The sequence below is a fragment of the Muntiacus reevesi genome, chromosome 2 (assembly GCF_963930625.1).
Source record: "Muntiacus reevesi chromosome 2, mMunRee1.1, whole genome shotgun sequence".
Lineage (NCBI taxonomy): Eukaryota > Metazoa > Chordata > Mammalia > Artiodactyla > Cervidae > Muntiacus > Muntiacus reevesi.
This window is the reverse complement of record NC_089250.1, coordinates 103,976,955-103,994,246: the sequence shown is the minus strand read 5'-3', so window position 1 is coordinate 103,994,246 and position 17,292 is coordinate 103,976,955. Positions and strand designations below refer to the sequence as shown.

At 39.0% G+C, this 17,292-nt stretch overlaps 1 protein-coding gene across 7 annotated transcripts in view; it reads left to right on the top strand.

The window, feature by feature from the left end:
* The window catches only part of PBLD (phenazine biosynthesis like protein domain containing), a 34,969-nt gene that overhangs the window by 7,094 nt on the left and 10,583 nt on the right, over positions 1 to 17,292 (top strand). For 2 of the 7 annotated variants that reach the window (XM_065922443.1, XM_065922442.1), the window contains exons 2-4: positions 4,654 to 4,800; positions 14,076 to 14,175; positions 14,548 to 14,676. In XM_065922443.1, coding sequence (XP_065778515.1) covers positions 4,717 to 4,800; positions 14,076 to 14,175; positions 14,548 to 14,676 — 313 coding nt within the window. In that variant the 5' untranslated portion in view covers positions 4,654 to 4,716. Of the gene's footprint in view, positions 1 to 4,653; positions 4,801 to 5,682; positions 5,747 to 12,677; positions 12,731 to 14,075; positions 14,176 to 14,547; positions 14,677 to 17,292 lie in introns of those variants that run through there. The other 5 variants (XM_065922446.1, XM_065922448.1, XM_065922444.1 and 2 more) reach the window with 5 other exon arrangements.

The following is a 17,292-nucleotide window of genomic DNA, read 5'->3' as shown; positions in this document are numbered from 1 at the left end:
TTATTTGGTATTTTCTTTGCCTTTGCCCCAGAAGTGACCATTTCTCCAGGGAACCCAGTTCCTTTTATTTTGGGGAAATGTTATTTAATTTCCACATTCCTCAAATTTCATTTTCCTCTTGTTATTGAAGTGTAATCTTATTCCATTGTGATTGAAGGACACAGTTTGTATGCTTCCAAGCCTTTATATTTATTGAGACTTGTTTTATGGCCTAACCTATGGTCTATTCTGGAACATGCTCCATGTGCACTTGAAAAGGACATGCTGTTTACTGCTATTGGACTCCCAGATCTAGAAAACAAATGAGAGGTGGTTACCAGTAGGAAGAGGAATTGGGGAGGGGCAATAATTTGGTTGATAAATGGTAGGTCATGATGATAAGAACTGTAAGCTTCATCAGAAAAGTGAAAAGTTTCCAAAACTGTAGGTGTTGGAACATAAATGTTGAGGAAATCAGAATTAGTCTCAAGATTTTTTTTGACAAAGGCAGTGTTTCAGAGCTTCTGTTAAGTCCAGGAAACATGAGTAAAACTAAACGCAAAGTAGTTGAGTGCCATGAAACTAATTTAAAAATAGAATTTCCTCCAAATTTTTATTTAAAACATTTTATAATTTGACTTTCTTTTTATAGTTATTTTCTTTTTTCCAACAAGTAAGGTGCATAGTATTCATGTACACTTTGAATGCCAGTCAGCGTTCTGTTACTAAGTATTTACATTTTTAAAGAACTAAGTTGGCATTTATTAGTGAGTAGCATTGTTTTGAGGCAGCAGTCACAAGCAAAAGCCAAGTGGGTTCTTTTATATTAACAGCTACAGAATACAGGAGTCAACTTTCTGTTGTCTGTAGCACAGGAGACTATAAACAAGCTAAGACTATTATAGAGGGACAAATAAGCATCAACGTTCCCAGGCACACCCATGGGCAGGCTTAATGACTAAACTGTTTGAACAAGGAAGGTTTATAATTTCCTTACATTCACATGATAAATGGAACCAAGGTTAGAATTCAGGAAGATGTCTACCGTGTCCTCAAAAACTAACCTGATGGAACTGCAGGGAATGTAGTGAGACAGGGGATTGTCAAATGGGATTTTATTTTTTTCTGTATTATTTTATTGTTTATAAAAAGTTTCTATTCATACACTAAATTGATGATTAAAAACTAAAAAGTTTTAAAAGAGATATGAATAGTTTAGAAATCATATGAATTTAGATTTATGAGGTACCCTCTGGGAGTAATTGATTTCTATTTAAACAGTTTATTTGCTTGCCATTATTAAGGGGCATATAAAGCTGTACTAGGGATCCTAATGGAATGTAAGTGAAATTAGAGAAGGATAAATTAAATTCTTTGGATCATTTGAAAAACACCCTGCTGGTAGTGCACAGAGCTCTGCCTGAAAGCTGCAGCTCAGGACCAGCCATTAGATTGACCAGGATGCTAAAATTTGCCCAAGCCCATTTACTGGGTAAAGAAAGTCAAGTTGCTTAAACTTTACCTGCCTCAAACTTTCTCTCAGCAGTTCAGGAGGAAGTTAATTAAGCCTGCCTTTTTCTTTTCTTCTTTTGGAAAGATATACCCATCTTCTTGGGACTTCCCCCATGGCACTAGTGGTAAAGAACCTGCCTGCCAATGCAGAAGACATGACAGACTCAGGTTTGATCCTGAGTGGGGAAGATCCCCTGGAGGAGGGCATGGCAATCTACTCCAGTATTCTTGCCTGGAGAAGCACAGCCTGGTGGGCTACAGTCCATGGGATTGCAAAGAGTCGGACATGACTGAAGAAACTTAGCAGTCATACACCCATGTTCTTGGATTAAAAGATCTTCAAAATGATTTTACAACTCAAGTTAATCCACGGATCCAACACAATTCCCATCAAATAAGTGCATTTTTCTTACAGAAATGAAAACAAAATTAATTTTAAGGAGAGAGAGAGAAAAAAAGAGAGACATCTTCAAAAACAAGCTCTAGATTAGACTCTCAGTAGAGGCATATGGCTCATTCATGAAACTCTCTTCTCTCCCTGGTACCTAGCTTTGGGGTTGGCCTGCCACATAGTAGCTGTTGAACTGAATTTTGGATTTTTTTTTTAACACTAAAAAAAAATTTATATTGGAGCATAGTTGATTAACAATGTTGTGTTAGTTTCAAGTGTATGGCAAAGTGATTCAGTTATACATATACAAATATTTATTCTTTTTCAAATTGTTTTCCCATTTAGGTTATTATAGAATAGTTTTATTTATTTATTTATTTATTTATTTATTTATTTATTTATGGCTGAGTTGGGTCTTCCTTGCTGTACAAGGGCTTTCTCTAGTTACGGAGAGTGGGGGCTACTCTCTAGCTGCGGTGTGATGGTTTCTCATTGTGGTGGCTTCTCTTGTGGAGCACGGGCTCTAGAGTGTGCAGGCTTCAGTAGTGGCAGTGTGTGTTGACTCAGTAGTTGTGGCCCATGGGCTTATTAGTTGCACCTTGGCATGTGGGGGGTCTTCCCAGACCAGGGATCAAATCGGCATCCTCTGCTTTGCAAGACAGATTCCTAACCCCTGGACCACCAGGGAAACCTGTATTATGGAATATTGAGCAGTGTTCTCTGTGCTGTACAGTAGGTCCTTGTAGGTTATCTATTAAAAAAAAATTTTTTTAAGTTTAATCAGAGGATAATTGCTTTACCATCTTGTGTTGGTTTCTACGGTACAACCATATTAATCAGTTATAAGTCTACATATATCTGCTCCTTCTTGAACATTGACTCCAGCAGATCTTGATAGCCTCATCTCTGCAGTCTCCTTTCCTCATGCATATCTATTTCTATATCAAATTGCTTGCCCTGGGATTAATCTATGCACTCTACCCAAAATGCCTGTTTCCACCTTATGGAACCGCTGGATATTTGTGTGTGTGTATATGTGTGTGTGTTTTTAGACCCACTCAAATGTCATCTCTGGATGACAGCTCTGGGAGCTCATCTCTGGAGCTCCCTCTGACTGTCTCCTGGGCAGAGTTATTGCTCTGTCCTTGTCTTCCTAAGCATTTTATCTATATCTTTTCCTTTTTTTTTTTTTTTCTTTTCAAGTAAGTTTTATTTTATTTTTTTTCCCTTTATTTTTATTAGTTGGAGGCTAATTACTTTACAATATTGTAGTGGTTTTTGCCATACATTGGCATGAATCAGCCACGGATTTACATGTGTTCCCCATCCTGATCCCCCCTCCCGCCTCCCTCCCCATGCCCTCCCTCTGGGTCATCCCAGTGCCCCCGTCCTGAGCACTTGTCTCATGCATCCAACCTGGACTGGTGATCTGTTTCACACTTGATAATATACATGTTTCAATGTTATTCTCTCAGATTATCCCACCCTCGCCTTCTCTCATAGAGTCCAAAAGTCTGTTCTATACATCTGTGTCTCTTTTTCTGTCTTGCATATAGGGTTATTGTTACCATCTTTCTAAATTCCATATATGTGCGTTAGTGTACTATATTGGTGTTTATCTTTCTGGCTTCATAGTTAATAATAATGTATTGAATATTTGAAAGTTTCTGAGAGAGTAGATCTTCAAACTTCCACCACACGGAAAAAAAAACAAACCTTTTTTTGTAACTATGTTTGGTGATAGATTAACTAGACTTTTTGTGGTAGGTCATTCCCCAATATATATGAATATTGGATCATTATGTTGTAAACCTGAAAGTAATATGTCAATTATACCTTAAAAAAAGGAAAAAAGTAGGCAATATGGCAAGAAAGTTAAGCAAAACCCTTGTATAATAAACAAAAAGAAAAAGAAAACAACTCTGTAGACCTGGGAGCTGCCTAGCCATTGTTTATCCTCATCTCCTTGAGAACAAGAAATACATGTTAGGATGGGTTAATTTCTATTATAGTTAAGCAAAACACCCCATAGTTTGCTGAGTTTTTAAAAAGTTCTATAATTTTGAGAGAATTCTTCCCTACCTATGACAAAATCCATGCTTCTAGTAAAAGGAAAGGAAATACCCAGAATGTAAACAGTTTATCTCCACAGCATGAAGATACAGAAGATTCTTCACACATCCCACACCATTTTTCTGTATTTTATAGGTTTTCAGTAAAGAGAAAGTATTCTTCTTATAATAAAAAGCTTAATTTTAACAAATCTATATCATGAGCTCTAAAAAGTCTCCAACTGTAGCTTTACAAAATAACACAAAATTAAAACATGAGGTTCCTTAGACTATGTTAAGTCCAAAAAAAGTTATTGCTGATTTGCATGGTTATGATTCATTTTTTGATTTTCTAAGTTTTTTATGATGGAGTTTTTATAATTAGAAAAAATGCATCATTTTAAAAGGGCAGTAATATTCATTGGTAAACTATCAGTAACATATATGCTCTTTGGAAGTTTCACATATTTGATTAACAACATAGCTTATGCTAGTTTTGGCTACTCTAAGAATATTACTATGTTAAATATATCTACACTATGAAAAGAAAATATTCTATTCATCCAGTATTTTAAAGCAAATTCAATCTAGAGGCTTAAATCAAAGGATTACTTATCTTTAAATGCAGGTGTATTAGAATAATTACTTGACTTTGTACTTGGGAAATGTTAGCTGTTTCTTTGCATCAAGTAAAACATTAACTTTTTGATTTTTTTGCAGCAATAAGAAGGAAAGCAGTCTACCACCAGTTTTGAGAGTTTGCAGAAACAGCTTACAAAGAAAATGAAACTCCCTATTTTCATAGCCGATGCATTCACAGCAAAAGCATTTCGTGGGAATCCAGCTGCTGTTTGCCTCCTAGAAAATGTAAGTAGTATTTTGCTTTGAAGTACAGTGCCTGAAATCCTAGATGCTTGTAGAACCAAGTTTTACTTAAAAAAAAAAAAGAAAAGAAAAAAATCAGACCCACTTGTTTGTTTACCTTCCTGTGTTGTGTTCTCTGTCAAATGGTATCAACAATGTTCATGTCTGCAAGTTTATTTAACCAAATTTTATGATAAGACTGCTTATATCTAGATGGATGCACATGTCTAGAAAAGTAAGATTTATGTAAAGAAGAACTAGAGCCAATTAAAAAAATATATACCAAAAACAGGAGTAGGTGGCACTTCCCTGCTGGTTCAGTGGTTAAGACTTCCACTGCAGGGGGCACAGATTCTATCCCTGGACCAACAACAACAAAAAAAAGAAAACTCATCCATTGTAGCCACTGGATTTTCATTCAGTTAGCACCAAATGTGGAAGACAATGAAATTAGATGAGTTTTATGTGACTGAACATGGCTGATACTACATTTAGCATAAAAGATCCTAGCTGTATATTTTTAACCTTACCTATAGTTCAGACATTTAGAAATTCTTTTCTGGACCAAAAAGATGAGACATTTTGCAAGGAATTAAGTAATTTAGTAGAAAGATGGAAAGGAATTAAGCTGTAACATAGGGAGAACTTTTCTCATTTTAAAAATGGCTCTTTGAGGACCTCCCTGGTGGTCCAGTGATTAAGACTCCAGCTTTCACTGTAGGGGACATGGGTTCAATCACTAGTTGGGGGAGTTCCACATGCTACATGGTGCAATGAGGGGGCGGGGGAAGGCCCTCTGGTTAGATAAGTATTAACAGAATAGTTAAATATTCCTTGACCTCAGCTGCTTCCTGTTGTTACCTGGGTGTTAGGAAACAGGTCAATGTATCCTTCCATTCGGAGCAGTTAGTACAAGAGCGGAGTATCTGAGAATTATGTCAGCTACGCGGTAAGCAGTTGATGATCTTGAATAAGTCTTATTAAGTTGGGGCTTTCAAGGGCAGTAAACATCAAGCTGGTTACAGATTAAAATCACCCGAGGCGCTTTAAAAATTCCTGTGCCGGACCAGTCACAACAGAATCTCTGAGGGGTGAGACCCAAGCAGCACTGGTTTTTAAAGCTCCTCAGGTGATTCTAGTGTAAATCACATGGAGAATAGCTGCGGTTTTACTGAGCCCAGTGAATGTTGTTAATCGAATCCTTATATATTTTATTTTCTCCCTCAAATAAAGCAGCAATATGGTCATCAAAGTCCCCATCTTACCTTAACAATGCATTCATTATGCAATCCTGTGGCTGGCATTTTCCAACCACACAGTGCATAAAGTAATAACATTAATAGATTTTACAAAGTAACATAAGAACTTGGGGGTAATGGTGAGAGAATAGCTAACAGCTGGATTCTAAATCCTGAACTTTCTTTAGAAGCAATATGGCACACAGATTAGCTTCACATCAAGGGCTTGTGGAATTGACTAAATCTACTTGCCAAAAGTCTTAGTCTAAAAAAAAAAGCCTTAGTGTATTTATCCCATATTCCCATGTAATATTCTAGAAGAATTTTGAAAAAAGTTTTAAGTGATTTATGCACTCAATTTTTACCAGGATTTAATATTACTCCTCAATGTATTCCTTCTCACCTCTAGTACATTCACTAAACTCCAGACTTAGGATCTCTCTCTCTCTTTCACTCCCTATTAAAATATATTTTGCATATTATTTATATATTTGGAAAAACTAGGAAATACAAATTTAAACAAAAAAACTTAGCACAGTTCAAAGCAATATGCTTCAGTGTGAAAGGAAGAAAAGGAAGTCTGCCATCAGGGACGCGCTCTAGAGTCTCTCAGTTCATTTTTGTGCCTTAGACCTGTGAGATGAGGCTGGTTTGGTGGCCGGTCCAGGACAACTGAATAGGTATTTAAAGATTGGTTTGCTAGTTTTCTTTTCTTTAGACTTGAGGATCTCCTTTCCTGAAGGTTAACTTAGCACTTTCTCCAGTGCATGATCAATAAACATTAAAATGAAGTGAAAGGAGAAACTGTTGTTCTGCCCTTTGGATTTTTTTATCCACAGCTAGAGATAGTGGGTACTCGAAGCACCTAGAAAGAACACAAGTGAACTCAGGAAAAATCAGAGACAGATAAGGACTAAGCCTTATAATGCTGACCACAACTCAGTAGGCATTTAGCCTGTCATTATGCATTCTACAAGCATTTGTTGACACCTGCCGTGGGCCAGGCTCTGGGGTAGGGACGGGAGGTACCAAGACCAGTAAGTTTGCCTGTCCTTCAGGTGCTCAGAGTCTAGCAGGGGAAACAGATGCATAAACCTGATCGTTTTCCCGTAGTCACCACAGAGGCTGAAAGACCAGGTGCTAGGTCCCTTGGGGACCAGAGCATAGACCAACTTGCATTTTTATGGGTGAGAAAATACTTCAGATTTTAAGTTCAGGGTTTCAAAGGAATATTCTTTTTCATTTTGTTTTGTTTAAAATTATTTAAAATTGACTGAGATGAAACTATAGAAAAACCTGGTAGACTAAAGACTAGATAATTGTGCTTTGAACTTTTAAGATACTTGATAAGAGACTGCTGGAAGAAAAGGAAAACTTTCTGGGTAACAACATTCCCAGAACTTCTACAGTATTCTCAAGTGTTCTGTCATGGCCCTTCTAGACAAGTCTGTTTTTCAAATCTTCACTTGAGGAACACTGTGAAAGTGAAGTGAACGTGTTAGTGGCTCAGTCATGTTCGACTCTTTGCAACCCCATGAACTATAGCCCTCCAGGCTCCTCTGTCCGTGATATTCTCCAGGCAAGAATACTGAAGTGGGTAGTCATTCCCTTCTCCAGGGGATCTTCGAATCCAGGGATCAAACCCAGGTCTCCTGCATTGAAGGCAGATTCTTTACTGTCTGAGCCACCAGGGAGCCCTAGACAAGTCTATTTTTTAAATCTTCACATGAGGAAGCACTGTATATTAGGTGAAAGCAAAAACAGATTAAGGGCTAAATGTAACTAATATGAAACAGATATTTGAAAAAATATTTAAAACTTTAAAAAGCTGATGGCTGTTCTCAGATGTCTGACTATTTTACAGTAACGACTATATGTGGTGGTTGTGTCCAACTCTTATGTGACCCCATGGACTGTAGCCTGCCAGGCTCCTTTGTCCATGGGATTCTACAGGCAAGAATACTGGAGTGAGTTGCCATTTCGACATAGAAAATGTATAGAAACAATATTTTAAAAAATGAAATAGATACATTACAATGATAGCTGTGTTAAAAGCTATAGGAATTCCTGATCAGCTATTCAAATAGGTCATCAGGCTGTGGTAGTGATAAGAGGTGGTTTATTTTCCTGTAAACCTGCTTTACTAGTTAGTGAAAATAACATACCAACAAAAGTAAGGAGCCCATATTTATTCTTTCTCATATTCTAACAAAACCTTAAGACTTTGTGTGTGTGTGTGTGTGTGTGTGTGTGCTTTTAAGGCAGAGCTTCTCAAATGTGTTATTAACATTTTGGACTGGGAAGTTCTTTATTGTGTGAGGTGTCGTGTCTGTTATAGAATGTTTGACAGGTCCTGGGCTTTGACCCAGTAGATGACAGTAGTCTTCCCCTACTCCCCCAGCCATGACAATCAAAAATTGCCCCCAGTTGAGAACCATTGTTTCAAAAGATACCTTCTCTAAAGAGAGGTTTATTCTGGAGTTTTCCTGTTTAAATTATCCATAAAAACAACTTCAAGGCCCAGTGTATACATTTATTCCACTTCAACTGGCATTTCCTGGCTGTCTACCATGAGCGGGACACTGCTAGTATCAAATGTGATGCTCATAGATGGGCATTTTTATTCTTTTAAACACTGATAATCATTTCCAATGACAGCAAGGAGGATTGGCTTCACACTTTTAAGCAGGAATGCTTAGTTTTAGTTCCTAACTACTTGCTTTTCTGGTTTTCCTGGGTAAAGTTAGGGACAACCAAAAGCCACTTTTACAGCTTGGTAGGTTATGTATTTAAATGAAAAAAAGTGTATAGCAATCCTGAGTTCAATCCATGCTTTAACTCATGTGCAGTGGCCATTTCCACACTTGGCATCCTTTCTTAGAGAGGATTACTGACTCAGTGCGACCACACTGGGTCAGAGACTCCTGGGGTTTCTAGAGAGTTGCAACTTTGTATCTCAGTTTTATGCTCAGAAGAAGGATGCAGAGGGCAGAGAAAATTCTTCCAGGACACTGAAGCATTTTTCTTTGCCAAGTATTTGAAGGAGGAGAGCAATGCAGAGGAAGAGGAAATACTACTGTGGTAATCTCTGCTTCCCAAGTACCCTCACTGGCTTCTAGAACAAAACTCTCAGCTGGGGGCAGTGATTTCAGGCAAGTTCAGCCAGACACATTCTGTGCTAATTGGTTTTCATATGTTATTTCATTTCACCCTCACAACCACTTTATGAATAGGTTTTATTATTAATCCCCATTTTGCAGATGAGAAGACAGAGGCAGAGGAAGGTTGAGCAATTTATCTAAGTGGCTGACTTCAGAATCCCACCCCAGGCCTGCCTGACTGCAGGGTCCATCCTTTTAACCCACTGTATTCACTACTGGTGGCACAGTGGTAAAGAATCTGCCTGCCAGTGCAGAAGGTGCAAGAGATGCGGGTTCAATCCCTGGGTCAGGAATATCTTCTGGAAGAGGAAATGGCAACCCACTCCAGTATGCTTGCCTGGAAAATTCTATGGTCAGAACCTGGTAGGCTACAGTCCATGGGGTCACAGAGACACGACTGGGCATGCACACACACTCACTACTGGACTAGATATTCTCCCACAGTGCCCCTTCCCAGTTGGTAACATGCATCAGTCTTATAATTCACTCAATGCCTGTCTTCCTCACTTCTGTACATTCTATGAGATCTTAATCTATTCTGACTTGTTCCAACATCCAGGGCCTGGCACATGGGAGACACTAAATATCTGTTGAGTGAAAGTGGAAATAGTATAATCAATTGTATTATGCAAAATCTTCTAGGAGTTCTAGTAGAAGAAGCCAACCATAATTTTTAATTTATTTTTTAGTCTATTTTTGGCTGTACTGTGTCTTTATTGCTGTAAGCAGACTTTCTCTAGTTATAGCAAGCTGGGGCTGGCTACTCTCTAGTTGCGGTACCTGAGCTTCTCATTGAGGTGGCTTCTCTTGTTGCAGAACACAGGCTGTAGGTGCAAGGGCCTCAGTACTTGTGGCTTACTTGCTCCATAGCAATCTTCCTGGACCAGAGATCAAACCTGTGTTCCCTGCATTGGCAGGTGAATTCTTATCCACTGCGCTACTGGGGAAGTCTTGGCCAACGATTATGGATGGATCTTTTGTTTTCATTGATGGGGTGGGATGGGCAGGGCATGCAATGCAAGCCTGTGCTTTAGGTTCTATGATGGAGCTGGAGAGACAAGGCACATAAGATCCATTGTTGGTCAGTCACTAAGTCATGTCTGACTCTGCGTCCCCATGAACTGCAGCATGCCAGGCTTCTCTGTCCTTTACTCTCTCCTGGAGTTTGCTCAAACGCATGTCCATTGAGTTGATGATGCTATCTAACCATCTCATCCTCTGTCATCTCCTTTTCCTCCTGCCCTCAGTCTTTCCCAGCATCAGGGTATTTTCCAACAAGTCGGCTCTTCACATCAGGTGGCCAGAGTATTTAGGAACAACTGAAGATGACTTGCAGCTTGAGTGCTGCATTTTGTGGACATAACTTTGCAATCAGAAACCCAGTGTCTCAGAAGGAATCTCCTGTTTCTTCCTGAATGATTTAGAACTTTCTACATCCAAGTGCTTTTCCTTTGCTAGAAAGAAAGCAGAGGGACAAATGAACAGACGGAGAGCAAGACTATCCTGTTTAGGCTGTCATATTTATAAACTGCCACAAGGTGGGAGTATTTTAAAACTTTACTCTGATTTTCTGATTATTAATCTTTTGCGAGCCATATGGTTGATAGAACATCAGTGTCCCAACACAGTATATTGCAACTCAGAAAAACAAACATGGTTCTCTTTTTTACTGCTGGAAACTTGACTCCTGTGAGATTGGCAAAGGGAAATGGATATTAAAGCAAGAAAATTAATTGGTTCGGTTTATAACTATTGTGTGTTACATTTGAAAATAAGCTTGTAGTGTAAAATGGAAACATTATTGGAACCAAACTTCAGTATTGTTAATGAATGTAGTCTCACTCTTTTTTTCCCTAAAGCTCTCCAAGTTGAAGCAATCTTCAAGTTGAAGTTAATCTTCTCATGATTCACCATTATTTTGCTGTTTGGTTCCAGTGTAGAGATTCAGCCACCCATGGTGCATACTGAGCACTGCGACTATCAAACTTTTTATTGTCTCTGGCACCTCAGGCAAATAGGAGATGTGTTTTCAGTGTCCTGGGACAGAAATTCAAATTGTAACTGGTGAAATATACCAAACCAGAAAGGATTAAAAGAGCTGATGGTCAGTGAAGTGTGTGTTTTAACTGATGTACAAAAAAGCCCATTTGCAAAAGAACCTGCTACCAAAAGATGGTGATCTTGGCTAAAATGTGAAACTCTTCAATACTTTTAGAGACTCTGGTCCTAAAGGTCAAGGGAAGCAATAGGCGAAGAAAGGAAGGACAAGGATAGGAAGTTTGGCCAAGTCAGAAAGAGATAGGACTGGCAGACACTCAGGTTCCTGCAGCCAAGGAGGCAAATCTATGTTTTTCTTCATCAGCCCTTCAGTCACCTTTGAAGCTGATGATTGCAGACTCAGCCCTAGGAAATTAAATGGCTCCCAGTTTCATCAAGGTGTTACGTGCATGGGCAGGTAGGCCAGTTTCCACAGAGAACATTCTACAAACCCTGGGAAAGCAACTTGAGCTCCCTTCTGAACGTTGTTGTCTTGTTGGCCCCAGCAGCACTCAGCCTCCTCTGCTCAGGTGGGACTTCTCACTCCCTAGCCCCACGGGCATCCACACGTGTGACATGTGCTCATTCCACTTCATTCCTGCCATCCTAATTTTCCTTACCTCAACTTGCAGAATCCTAGAGAGTCAAAGATATCATGGAAGGAGAGCAAAGTGAAGTCAAGTGACTTGCCCAAGAAGCATCTCTAATTCAAACCTTTTGCCCAGTTTTTCCTGTCCAGCTCACCCAAATCTGACCTTTTGCTAGGTCCGCCTCAAGTCCTCACCTTTCAAGTCCTAGAGAACTTAACGTTAAAATCCATGTATCTCAATTACATACTCTTTGGTGTGGCCTACTGCTGCTTTCTGTGTCTGTCTTGACTCCTCAGCTGACAGGCTAAGGCTCTTGAACACAGGACCAGCTCTCATACATCAGGGCTCCCCAGTCGTTAATGTGCACACAGATCGTCTGGTTTCTGATGAAGATGGAGATTCTGATTCAGAAGGTCTGGGGTGGGGCTTGAGACTGCATTTCTGACAAATTCCCTTGAAAGTGGTGCTGATGCTGCTGGCTCAGCATGGCTTGGGTAATTGATTGATGTCTCCTTTTCCTCAGAAATGTTGCAGGAGTCCATTTTATCTGATAGAAATTGGTTTTTCTGCCTGTAGCATGTTGAAGGGATAATAATAGTTTCTTTGTTATGGGGAGGTAGTGCAGTATGTCAAGTTAAAGCACTGACTTTGAGCCACTCAAAACAAAAAGGTAATATTTTTCAAATACTTAACTATGTGTTGGACACTCTGATGAGTGCTTTATAAAAATGCATTATTGGATTAAATCTTTTGAAAGAAAAACAGTAGTTAAAAAAACCCCAAAAACTCATTGTGTTCTGTTTGGGTTTTCAGAAAATAAGTATTAATTTCTTAAGTGATTTCTCTTTCTGTAGGGCGACGGAGTTTCTACAGATTTTGAATACAGTGCTCCTTTAAGAAAAGCTTAGTAAGTCACCTGTGAGGATTTTTACATTAGCTGATAGTTAAGAAGTTATGACTAATTTTTTGTAACTGCTGTTTTGTGTCTTATATGCCTTTTCTCAATACATAAATTTTAATAGGTAAACATCTTTGTAATGTTATATGAGTACACAGAAAAAGTTCTAATCAACTAAAAGACAAGGATGTTTAACTTGACATAACTGAGATAAGTGAATTTTGAACTTATTAGAATAAAGTTTCAATTTCTATTTCTGGGTTTCAGAAGCTCAAGAGTAACAAGTTTGGCTAAAGCAAAAATGCATTTATCTTGTCTTGAGATTTCTCTTTTTATAATTAATTTTTATTGGAATATAGTTAACATCTTGAGATTTCCTTAGAATTTAGTATCTAAGTAGTGAGCATTTTGTTGATTAAAAAAATTGATTTTCATTCTCAAAAAGAAAATCTATTCTTCGACCCATTTTTTTCCTTGAGTTAAGAGGAATGTGTGTATGTGTATATGCATGTATATATGTTAAGATATTACACAAACTTTTTGTGTTTCTTTATCTGTAAGTGGATAAAAATATCTATGTTGAGTGTTTTAAAAATGAAAATTAAATGAATGCTGAATTCTCTCAGCAAATATTTATTGAGCTCCTACCATACCAGGATGAATACACGCATTGCTCTAAACCAGGACAAAGCAAAGTAGCACAGTGTGCTCTCACAGAGCTCTGAGTCAGAGGTTGGGGGTACAGCCAGTAAAGGGGCATAGTAAGTAATTTCAGGTGGTATAAGTACTGGGAAGGAGACAGAGCAGTCTGGAAGGTTTCCTGGAGGAGTTGACCTCTGACTTGAGCCTGACTCATTAAAGGGAGTGTAACATGCATAAATGAGGTCAGGGTGGTCCAGTCTGCTCAGAGTGGGCACCGAACATCTCTTCATCCAACAGGAATGACAGATTGTGGAGTTTCTGTTTGTAGCAATTGTTTTTAGGAGAGAGCACGTGCTCTCTGATAAAACTAGATAATAATCTGACAAAGGATAGCCCAGGTCGGTAGGTTTTTCAGAATCTGCTATAGCTTCCACAACTCTTCACATGGTGCTAAGTTCATGGATTTCTAAAAAACAATCTTTATAAAAGTGCCTTAAATTTCTTGGTGATTATTTACTTTAAGCGTATATGATTTTTTAAATTCTTTTTTACATTAAAATCTTTTAAGCATATAACTTTTAATATTACTAAACTGTCTTTTTTTCTTTTTCTTTTTTTCTTTTTCTTTTTTTTTTTTACTAGTGGTAGTTGCTATTCAAGGAAGTCTGATTTGTGTTTCTGGAATCTCACTAACCTTTTGTTTCTAATTTAGAAACTGGATGAAGACTTGCATCAAAAAATTGCAAAGGAAATGAACCTCTCCGAAACGGCTTTTATCCTAAAGCTACACCCAAATGACAACTTTACACAAAGTAAATACACTTTTTTTTTTTCTTTTAAAAAAATTCCTGAATGGTACCAGAAACTGTTTTTCCAGTGGGGGAATGACATTTAAGGAAAATGTCCATTTATTATTTGCATGCAGATAAGGAAGGTAGGGGAGTTTCTAATTTGATGTTCAGTTCATCTAAGGGAGCAGATGCCGATGAATTGGAATGTTTCAGATCCAGATCTAACATTGCAGAGCCCTAGAGGTCTTGCCTAGACTTTGCTCCTCCTTTTCACAACACGTTTCAGTGATTAATTATGCTAATACAATGTTTAGAAAAGAATAAGAAGATGACAACTTTTAACCCCCTTGTGTGGACATGATCTCATCTCTCTGTGGTTTTTCTCCTCTGAAGGTTCCTGCTTTGGATTGAGGTGGTTTACACCACAGAATGAGGTTCCTCTCTGTGGCCACGCTACCCTGGCTTCTGCAGCTGTGCTGTTTCACAGAATAAGTAACATGATTTTCTTTTATGAACTTATCAGTTAGTAAATAGAAATATTTTTAAAAACTCTCACACATTCTTTCCTGTGAACCAAAGTGACTGGTATAAAGACATTACAAAGTTTATTTCACATGATTTATTATGTAGAAACAAAACAGCAACCTTCAAGAACACTTTGATTTTTCAGGCATGTTGAATAGCCCTGGTTGCTGTTCTCTGAAATGCCATTTTCTTTCATTTATAATTTATTTTATTTATTTACTTTTGGTTGCACTGGGTCTCTGTTGCTGTGCGTGGGCTTTCTCTAGTTGCGGCCCACAGGGGCTACTCTGGTTGTGGTGCATGGGCTTCTCATTGTGGCAGCTTTTCTTGTTTCGGATAACAGGCTTTAGGCACAGGGGCTTCAGTAGCTGTGGAATGCGGTCTTAGTTCCTATATGGCATCCTCCCTCCCAGACCGAGGATTGAACCCATGTCCCCTGCATTGGCAGGTGGATTTTTATCCACTGTATCATCTGGCAAGTCCCACCATTTTCTTTTAAATAGGAGCTCTCTGGTCTCTGTGACCAACACAGGAGGACAGCTTGCAGGGCAGAATAGGTATTTAACATGACATAATACTGGGGAACTAAAAGACATACTTTCCCCCAAATGTGTACCCAACCAAACTGGAATTCATTTCACAGTAAAAGCTTCTTTATTCTGAATTTTAAATATTCATGAGATAAACTATATACATTTACCCTGTGAAGAAAGGATGCAGCACTTTAATCCTACCAGTTCCCATCTCAGCTACACTTAGTATAAAAAAGATCAGGGCTTTGTGGGAACAGGGCAGAGGAGAGAAGCCTGGAAATGTCCGAAAAGTAGAGATAGAAGCAGCCATGAACAAGTGTAGAAACAGAAAGTCAAACAAGGAAGTAAGCAGGATGATATGACAGAGGGGTAACTGGTGGAGTGGGGGATTTGAATAAGAAGTGCTTTTGGGAGTTACTTCACTTGAGTTCAGTTGCTCAGTCATGTCCGACTGTTTGTGACCCCACGGATTGCAGCACACCAGGCTTCCCTGTCTACCGCCAACTGATGACAGGGAGCTTGTTTCCTCTCTCACTACTCTTCCCGACAACCCTTCTAATTACACTAACTCTCTAGGTCGTTTTGCCTCCTTCGTTCACCATCCCTGACCCCCATCCCTGACCGCAGTCTGCCCTCCGGGTCACACTCCTTCCATCCCTTTACGGCTCCCTTTGTCCCTGTTCTCTTTTATTTATTTATTTATTTTGCTCAATCCAATTAATTTTTTTTCCATTTATTTTTATTAGTTGGAGGCTAATTACTTTACAGTATTGTAGTGGTTTTTGCCATACACTGACATGAATCAGCCATGGATTTACATGTGTTCCCCATCCTGAGCCCCCCTCCCGCCTCCCTCCCCTTCCCATCCCTCTGGGTCTTCCCAGGGCACCAGCCCTGAGCACTTGTCTCATGCATCCAGCCTGGACTGGTGATCTGTTTCACCCTTGATAGTATACTTGTTTCAATGCTGTTCTCTCAGATCATCCCACCCTTGCCTTCTCCCATAGAGTCCAAAGGTCTGTTCTGTACATCTGTGTCTCTTTTTCTGTTTTGCATATAGGGTATCATTACCATCTTTCTAAATCCCATATATATGTGTTAGTATGCTGTAATGATCTTTATCTTTCTGGCTTACTTCACTCTGTATAATGGGCTCCAGTTTTATCCATCTCATTAGAACTGATTCAAATGTATTCTTTTTAATGGCTGAGTAATATTCCACGGTGTATATGTACCACAGCTTCCTTATCCATTCATCTGCTGATGGGCATCTAGGTTGCTTCCATGTCCTGGCTATTATAAACAGTGCTGCGATGAACATTGGGGTGCACGTGTCTCTTTCAGATCTGGTTTCCTCGGTGTGTATGCCCAGAAGTGGGATTGCTGTGTCATATTGCAGTTGTATTTCCAGTTGATGTCTCTGCTTTTTAATAAGCTGTCTAGGTTGGTCATAGCTTTTCTTCCAAGGAGCAAACGTCTTTTCATTTCATGGCTGCAGTCACCATCTGCAGTGATTTTGGAGACCCCCAAAATAAAGTCTGTCACTGTTTCCACTGTTTCCCCATCTATTTGCCATGAAGTGATGGGACCAGATGCCATGATCTTAGTTTTCTGAGTATTGAGTTTTAAGCCAAAATTTTCACTCTCCTCCTTCACTTTCATCAAGAGGCTCTTTAAGTTCTTCGCTTGCTGCCATAAGAGTGGTGTCATCTGTGTGTCTGAGGTTATTGATATTTCTCCTGGCAGTCTTAATTCCAGCTTGTGCTTCATCCAGCCTGGCATTTCGCCTGATATACTCTGCATATAAGTTAAATAAGCAGGGTGACAATATACAGCCTTGACTTCCCAATTTGGAATTGGTCTGTTGTTCCATGTCTGGTTCTAACTGATGCTTCTTGACCTGCATACAGATTTCTCAGGAGGTAGGTCAGGTGGTCTAATATTCCCATTTCTTTAAGAATTTTCCACATTTTGTTGTGATCCATATGGTCAAAAGCTTTGGCATAGTCAGTAAAACAGAAGTAGAGGTTTTTCTGGAACTCTCTTGCTTTTTCGATGATCCAACAGATACTGGCAATTT